Source organism: Perissodus microlepis, chromosome 12, assembly GCF_051167445.1.
Source record: "Perissodus microlepis isolate ML-2025 ecotype Zambia chromosome 12, ASM5116744v1, whole genome shotgun sequence".
NCBI classification, from domain to species: Eukaryota; Metazoa; Chordata; class Actinopteri; order Cichliformes; family Cichlidae; genus Perissodus; species Perissodus microlepis.
Window position 1 is genome coordinate 21823172 of NC_140472.1, and position 9099 is coordinate 21832270.

Genomic DNA, 9099 nt, shown 5'->3' on the forward strand with positions numbered 1-9099 from the left:
TGTAAGAATCATGATAGCACATTTAGATTACGATCATCTCCTAAATATGATTAAGGATTTACATTTTAATTTGGCTGGAGTTTGCTAAGACACAGCTATAAACCTACACAGACTCCTCATTTCACAGTTTTTACTCATTCTTTCGTTCTATACTTTATAACCAACAGCGGCCTAATAAGCACAATTTGTAACACGGACCTCCATCTTCTCACTTTCTTAGAAATTACTCCACTTTCTCTCCCCCTTCATTTTTTTTTAATTTAATTCCAGGGCGACCGTATTAGCTCATGAATAAAAACTGTTTCATTGAATTAGCGTTTCCATTGTTATACCGCATTTATTCGGTTAGCTATGTTCTGGCTAATTGCATTTCTACCTTTCACCCCAAATTCCTGTCGACAACCTCGGTGCAGTAATTACATTTCTTTTAGTGTTAATTTGTGTGTATGGTTGTGTGGAAATATGAGGAAAGCACATGCACGTCATGTTGCGCAGGCATACGTGCGCACGTACACACGCTCATGCATATGCATGCCATACACAGGAAAAACACACACACACACACACACACACAACCATCGTGTTGGCAAATGTCAACTCGGCTTACTTTCCCCTGAGGTTCAGTGTCGGATGAGATTGCATTTCTATAGTGAACATTGCGCACTTAGTCCCAGTGTTATTTTAGTAATGTGTGTTTGAGAGAGAGAGTTTGAGAGAGAAAGAAGGGGGCAGTGATGAGATATGTTGCATAAGGGGCTGCAGTGGAGTGTGAAAGAAAACAGGTGGCTTCTGTTTCTGCCATCTAACTTTATGTGCCATCTTCCCCATTGAGCTTGTGTGTGTGTGTGTGTGTGTGTGTGTGTGTGTGTGTGTGTGTGTGTGTGTGTGTGTGTGTACGTGTGATAGAAAGACAATGACACCACATTGCTTCGTGAGTGGGGATTTGCACATACCTCAAGTAGATATCTCCATGCGTCCACATGTTACCGCGTCCTGTTTGTGTGCTAATGTGTGCGTGTCTCTCAGTGGTATTTGTGAGTCTGTTCTTCACTTTCTTTAGTGAGCAGGGTTCCGGTTCGTTTAGAAACAATTAGATGAAGCTGCAGGAACCCAAAGACATCATTCGCCAAATGTCACCCAATTAACAATCTATACTGAGCACACAGCAGCACTCTCCTTGTCTCGTGTTCCCTGACTCACTATTTGTCTCTGTCTGTCTGTGTTTTACTCGCTGCCTCTCCTTTGCACTCGAGACATGCTCAGTAAATAATTTTTGGAAAATGGCAGATTCACATCACACGTTTCCTGACAGAGTAAATTATAAAGTCTGTTTAACTTCTGCCCTTTCCCTTTTTTTTCTGCTTCTCTCTCAGACCAATCATCCAGGCCGGTGGTCAGGACTCGGCAACAGCAGCAGCACCAGTCTGGCCCCAAGGGACCGAAGGGTGGTGCGGGGTGCACTCGTAGGGGACCTCTCTAACCAGCACTTCCCACAACACTATCCACCTCTGCATAGCCGGCCTTCTGCTTCTGAGCGGCACACTGCCAGGGAGGAGCGCCATCACCAGGGGGTCTTGGCACAGTTGGTGGCCCGTAACCCTGTTCTAAACCTGGCTCCAGGCTCCTCTAACCTGTCCTCTGCCACTTCTGCAGCGTCGGCCCAAAGCTCGTCTACCACACCGGCCCAGCTCCAAGTTTCACACCCGGGCCTCAGTCAGAATCAATGCCCAGTGTCCAATTCGGTGGCCGGTACTCATTCTCCAGTTACATCACTGTCCTCCAAGCTACTGGAGGGGGTATCCTCTTCTTCTGCAGAGTCCTTAACTCCAGGAGGAGGAGGAGGAGCAAGTCTGCCAGGTGGAGGGAGGAGAGGAGGAGGAGCAGGAGGAGGAGATCACCATCCCCCCAGCCAGATCCCTCGTGCAGTCGGGGCCAGTGCTTCTTCAAGTCTCCACAGTCTTGTGAGCAGAGGGAGCCCCTCTGCTAGCATCTCTTCATCTGAGCAAGTCTCCCCTCCGCCTCCTACTCCTTCCTCCACCTCCTCTTCTTCCTCCTCATCCTCCACGTTTACCGGCCGTTTGGGACAACCACCTCGAGGCCCGCTGTCTCTGCATAGCTACAGTCGCAAAAATGTCTTCCTCCAACATTCCCTACATACTGCCGAACTGCAAGCTCTGACACAGAGAGACAGTTGAGAGCACACAGTCACACTATTCCACCTATAAGCAGCCATATCATCAACCTAAGTGACAACATAGTGACTTAAAAGCAAAACTGCTGCTCCTTCAGTACGAGTTGTCCATGTTTCACTGCCTCAGTATCGCCCTGAATCACGAACCGTGCGCGCTTACAATCACATTTGTCTCTCTTTGCAATCCAGACGAGCCCTTTGCTGACATTTTGTTCATAAATTTGCTCTGATAAACAAACACTTAGCTACAACTGCACACACACACACACGCGCGCGCACACACACACACATCTAGCTGTGAGTATGAAAAAGGCACTCACCCGTCTGTCAGACCTCCCACGTTGTGTCATGCTGACAGTTTAGATGTGCTTACGCCCACAGACACACAAAGTGCACACAAACTCACAACCTCAAATCCATGCACACATACGCAAATCTTGTCATGCACACATTAAAATACACACTCCTCACACAGAGACATCATCTGTGATATCTCCGCTTCACTATCTGCACACATAACAGGGTGGTGAACGCGAACAGAGATGAGATGTGTGCATTGTTGAGATTGTATTTTTTATCCATTTATCTAACCTTTTTTTAAATAGTGAAAACCATCTGCTGCTTAAGGAACTATGGGACTTGCCATGAATTGCGCTTCTAAGTATATATATATATATATATATATATATATATATATACATATATATATATACATATATATATATATATATATTCTCACATTGCCAAATCCTGCATCAGATCAAATCCTCATTGCGTGACGTCCACTTAAGGTCCAGATTAAGGAACATGTTTAGACGAACAGATACGACCCTTTTACTGCATGCTTTCTAAGATTTATGAAACGATACAGGTGAGCATTTTGTACTGCAACAAAACCAGGATTGGGGCGACTTTTTAAAGTCTTTTCATAACAATTTCTCGGTGTGGAGATTAATGTCGGTGTTTAAAGAAGGGAATCATAACCAATAAGAGCCCGTTTGTATAGAAAGAAACGGCCCTCCTTCTGCTCACATAAATAATTAGATTTACTCTGTGCTTCAATCTGGACCACTGTTGTTTTTGTGCAAATACCATGCTGCAATATTACTTGCATTATATACAAGAATCAACATGTACCTACAATGTTAGATTAGTAGAGTGCAAAAGCTGAAATGAAGGGTTTCATTTAAAAACGAGATGCCTGCGACATGAACAATATGACACCTATATAAAGTTCGCAAAATCCCAGCGAGGTCTTCGAGCAGAGCACGGTTTTTCAATTTGGCACAAGCGGTTTGATGCATTTCTTCAACTAATGAGGGGGAAAAAGGTGTCAGTTTTTGGAATGAAACCCTTCCAAGTCTTCTTCAGGGCTGGGTATTAAACTTACTGGTGCTTTCTCAGTTTTTGGGGATTCAGGAAGAAAAACTACATCACTGATGGAATCAATCAGTCTGATTATTTTTTAGAGAAGCAGATAATGAAACAAAAGTGTATATACTTGATCAAGTGAAGAAAGGAAAGAAACAAAAATCAGTTTTACAAACTCTCCCATTTGTCAGAAGCATGAGCACCGGGTTTTTCCTCTGATACCCAGCCCTCATATGTTAGCCTTGTTAGATCTTCCTGATCTCAGTTCTGTTGCTTACACTTTAAAGAACTGACCTAATTAGATGCCATTTTTGGTATAACGGCAGTTTAGCTGTTTTGAACAATGCGACACACACATTTTGTTTTGAAATTGATATTAACTGAAACCTCCTTGACCTACTGAGTCATACATTATTCACAGTTTGGGGACAAGACATGTAACTTTTAATAAGTGATGACACTTTTTACAACTGCACTGCATAACGACCTGTTCCGTCTGCCGCTGGTGCATATATTTGCTCTGCCGGCAAGACTTATCAAACAGCCCTGCCACTCCCGACAGGTTTGGAGTACACAAATATTCTAATGTTAGCCGGGCGGTGGGAGCCTGCACATCTGCCGAGTGCAGACGGGTAGTTCACCGCTCCCAGCGTCTACAGATTTCAGAGAAGTTCTTGACCTTGCCTGTTCCTGTCCCAGCACCAGGCTGTAGGGTAGCTGTATAAATCATGTGTGTGTTGTAATGTACACCTTGTGAGTCAAGGGGCTGGTAGAGGTGAAGAAAAGCCTAAAGGATGGCAGCTCTGCTCCCAGCTATGGAAGCTACAACTCTCCTTCCTGTCTGTTTTTTTCTTCTCCTTTTTTTCCCAACCTTCTACATATTTTCTTATTTTTTCATGTATGCAATCTGCTTATTCTCCTCCGTCCCTCTCGTGAAGCATGTGATCTGTAGCTGCTTTTATTTCTCTGTTCCTTTCATCCTCCTTGCCCCTCTGTCGCACCCCTGGTCTCTCCACTCTAGCTCGCTCCTCTAGCCCAGCTTGTATTGTCATACAGCGTGTCTGTTACAGACTCTGTTGCAGTGGCATTCAGTCCTGAGCTTTGGGACCCGCGGCGCTGCCGATTTTCATTCCAGTTTTCTAGTTGGGAAGTAATTTTACACATGGTAAATGCAATTAACTACCTGGTAGGATAGACAAGCGGCAGTAAGATGGCTCCTGAGGACTCGGGACTGAAAAACCGCAGCTGTAATGCGATCTAAACACTCCCTGCTCGGTTTGTTTACAGGTGGAGGGGAACAATGTTTTGTCGCTGGCTGACCTCTTAAGAAATTCTATTTACATCCCTCATCTATGCATGCATCATAATTTAGCTGAGGGCATGTGAAACGTCTTAGGAGAGTGTTTAACCCCGTTTCCACTGCCCACTCAGGTGTTATTTTTTTCCACACACAGCTGAGCTGAGCTCATTTCCACTGTGTTTGAATTTAAAACTTGCCACAGAGGTACGCTGCTGTTTAATGTCATATGTCAATGCCTGAAAACATAAGACAGCAGTTGAAATGTGGCGTGGGCCTGTCTTATGTGAAGACATTTTTCCTTTTCAGATTAAAAGAATAAACTGTTAGGAAACCAGAATCGGCAAAAGTGGTACCTCTAAATATCTTTTTCTTTTCACCTAGCAGCATGTTGTGGATTTAAGACACTACAAACATTTGTTGTGGAGTAATTTATTGTTTTGTTTTGGGTATTTTTGCCTTATTTATCTGTTTATCACCATAGGACCAGTTTAATAAGAAGTGTCTTGGCACTAATAAATAAAGATATTAGTGAAGATAATAACCACAACGGACATTACAGTAATAATAAAACTGTCCTTGTTAGAATTTTATTGAATTAAAGAGTTTTTATGCTGTCCTAGCTCTTCAATGTGCTTATTGTATTTAAATCATATTTTGTTTTTTTCTTTTTGAATGAATAATTGTACATAAATTAGTGATTTGTCACGAACAGTTTGTGTTCTCATATGATCACTATTGATAACAGGGGTCAAATGTGTTGTTTGCTGTCACACAGAAGATTAAAATATAACAAAAACTGTGTTTTGGTTTTTACATTAACAAGAGGTAATTAGAGGTTACAATTGGTTACACGCCAGAAAGCAAATGTGACAGTTTTAATAAGTGTGAAGGCCATTCTACTTTCTCTCTCCCTGCTTCAGCCTTTTGCTCCAGAAAGTGAACGATGATAATCTGTTAAAACTGCTTTTTCCTCTTCAGGTCCACATGTATGTCTTAAGTGTACAAAACTCTCGGGTAGACACGTGCTGTGAACCCCTGACCAGTTAGTCCACCAATTTATTAGAAATAATCCACCCACACGGATGTGGAAGAAGAAAAAGAAACTCTTCAGAGTTTGCTTGATCCTTCTTTAAAGTTTAGGAATTTTATCTCTCTGACAAGGACTTCTTTTAAAGGACTAACTGGCGGTCGGTATGCTTTGCTGTATATGTTTACCCAAAGTATTTTTCTTCCCCCCCACCCTCACATTTCTTTCTTCATATGAGAACTATTTTTTGTCCACTGTGTCCTTATTGTTAATATTTAATATAATTAAAATTGCCGAGTAAAAGAAAAATGGTGGAATCTGTTACTGTTTTATGTTTTCATTCCATTTTCTATTATCAGTGGTGCAAAGTCAGTTGTATCTGAAGAAAGGCTGGGATGCACTTGAGCTGTGAGAATGAGTGATGGATTCTGCTTCCATTAAAAAGTGCATCTCAATAAAGCAATAAATCTCAGGGACCTACGTTCCCTCTCTCAGACTGGGTAGACTGTGCTGCACAAATCTCTAAAGAAAAGAATGAATAAAATCAAAGACTGAAAGTAGAACATACAACAAAGCAATGAATAAAGAATCTTAGGGGCCATCGCTCGCCAAGATTGACTGAGGAAAAACTTTTCCAGCAACAACATTTGAGTGGACTTTTAAAGAGTTGTGCACGGCAGTGGGTGCAGACAGAAGTAATTCTACCTCATTTGACATCAGCCTCCAACCTATCTGAGTAAGTTTTCATTTGACAGTGACCGTAAAGTATGGAAGTGTTTAGAAAATCAATTACATTAGCACAAGTTTGTGTGTGTGGGTTTGGGGGTTTTTTTTGTTTTTTTTTGGGGGGGGGGGGAATGTAGGCTTTTACTGTTTACCCCTTAGGGAGGACCTGTGCACGCTCCTCATTTCTGGACTCACTCAATTAGTGTTGGTAATGTTATGACTGGTTGAGGAGTATACATATACACACACACACACACACACACACACATACACACACACACACACAGAAGACAGCAGTTCTGATACTAACTTGCTGTAATTGATAGGACAGGAGGTCAGCACATCAGTAAACAGGCTACTGATTAACAGAGCTTTGAAGTCCAAAGAGCTCACATAATTGACAGGATGTGTATCTGTGCGGCTGCTGCTGCTGCTGCTGAATCCTCCGGAGGCTGTGCAATAAGCCTTTCTGGTGTTTGATATTCAGTTCAAAAAATTTAGATGACTGATCTTACCGAAAAGCTGAAAATGAATCATCTGCTAATATTGACAACTGATAACCCCTTAAATATGTTTTGCTTGTTTTCTTAGCCATGTGCCAAAGCACATAAATCTAAGACACTTGTATTCTGATTAATTATTCTTTGTGTGTGTGTGTGTGTGTGTGTGGCTTGTGGTGGTCAGTGCCGTTTCCTGACAGCAAGAATGTTCATTCCTGTTGGCGGGCAGCCTTTCTGTGTGGACTTCTCTCTTAGACTGCGTGGGTTTCTTTTAGGTACTCCACTTTCCTCCCACGTATGCATTTCTGTGTGCGGAAATGGGCTGTAGGTATGCATGTGGGCATGAATGGCTGTCTGTCTCTCTGTGTTGGCTCTCTGATGGACTGGTGATCTGTCCTGGCTGCAAACTGTCTGACGTAACACTAGTTGGATTAAGCTATTAGGAAAATATGGATTATAGTTGCATCAGACTTATTAACATGATTAACATAAGATGTAAAAGTTAAACTATGGTTCCTGACATTCTTGTTGACTTCGCTTGAATTTTTCTGCAGTATTTGCACAAAAACATTAACGTATAACATGATAGATGGCTTATAAAGAGTAGTCTAATGTAACTGAACCTTAACCTCTGGTAAATGTGTCTTTTTTTAAACATTTAAATGACTTCCATTCCATCCTTCCATCCATCCATTTTCTTCTATTTATCCAGTTCAGGGTCACAAGGTGGTTCAAGCCTACCCCAATCTATCACAGGGCAAAGGTTGTTCATGAATTCATTTATTCATTCACTCACTCCATCCTCGCAACATACATGAAAGTCTCTAGACTGCTGACCCTTTTACAAAAAAGCTTCCTCCTGAAGTATATGTGGGATGTTTTGGACAGTGTCACCTGTAAGATCTGGGCCCTACATATCCAGGGTATAATTCAATTATATGGATTCACTTACCCTAAAACTGACGATCACAAAAATGGTTATGAAGTAAACCAGGGTTTCTTCTGCACATCGGTATCTTCTGACCAATCACAGCTCTACTGGCAACAAAGTGAATAATTTAATTGGAGCAAGAAGTCGCTTAGCGTCCCAGCGACCGGCATGAGTAACGGACAGAACAATTACAATCTTTTCCACTAGAGGGCGATACAACTTATTGTTCCAATTAAATGTATTGCTAACTGCCAGTAAAACAAGAAGACGAAGAAGAATTTATCTCGTCCTGCTGCGTTTCCGCCACTAAATAAAAACAAAAAAGCTAGTATCCATAACTCGAAATTTCGAGTTATGGATCCTTTTTTTTTTTTTAGTGGCGGAAACGGGCTTCCATAAGAAGCCCGTTTCCGCCAGTGGCTTATAAACATTATCAAGAGTACGATGGGGTGTATTTTTTATAATCCGTGTTTGTCAGAGGAAAGCAAAAAATGTATATTGGGGACAAATCCAGCCAATTCCGCTCTGCCTGGTGCACAGGGAAAAATGATCAATATGATTTTAGTGACGTTTTTGTTTGGTGGTGTGCCGTGTGATTTTTCTAATGTGAAATATGTGCCGCGGCTCCAAAAGGTTGGGAAACACTGGGTTAGAGTACCAATGAGGTGACATCAGATAATCTTCACTGGTCTGAGGAATCTTCTAGGAATGGTGACGCCAGTGTTGCCAACTTAGCGACTTTGTCGCTATATTTAGCGAGTTTTCAGACCCCTTAGCAACTTTTTTTCAAAAAAAAAGTCGCTAAAAAAAGACGTGAAAGCACATATCGCTTTTACTCTCAACAAGCAGCGGGTGCTGTAATGCAGTCAGTTCTTCTTTTACTCTTTTACTCTTATGCTGTTTTGTGGATCACAAGGTTTAAAACTACTTATAAACACACACACAAAGTAACTCCACCAGAGTGCCTATTTCGGGTCACTTTTGCCGGTCCAAGCCCGGGTAAAGGAGCAGGGTTGGAATTGTGACATTAAAAAAAACAATAATTGCTAAAAG

General features: G+C 41.9%; 1 protein-coding gene across 1 annotated transcript in view; it reads left to right on the forward strand.

Moving 5' to 3' along the window:
- The window catches only part of ccser1 (coiled-coil serine-rich protein 1), a 131665-nt gene extending 125455 nt beyond the window's left edge, over positions 1–6210 (forward strand). Inside the window, exon 11 of the mRNA XM_084946730.1 lies at positions 1374–6210. Within this exon, the coding sequence (XP_084802856.1) occupies positions 1374–2195 (822 nt within the window). The 3' untranslated portion in view covers positions 2196–6210. The remainder of the gene's footprint in view (positions 1–1373) is intronic.
- Positions 6211–9099: the final 2889 nt, after the last annotated feature.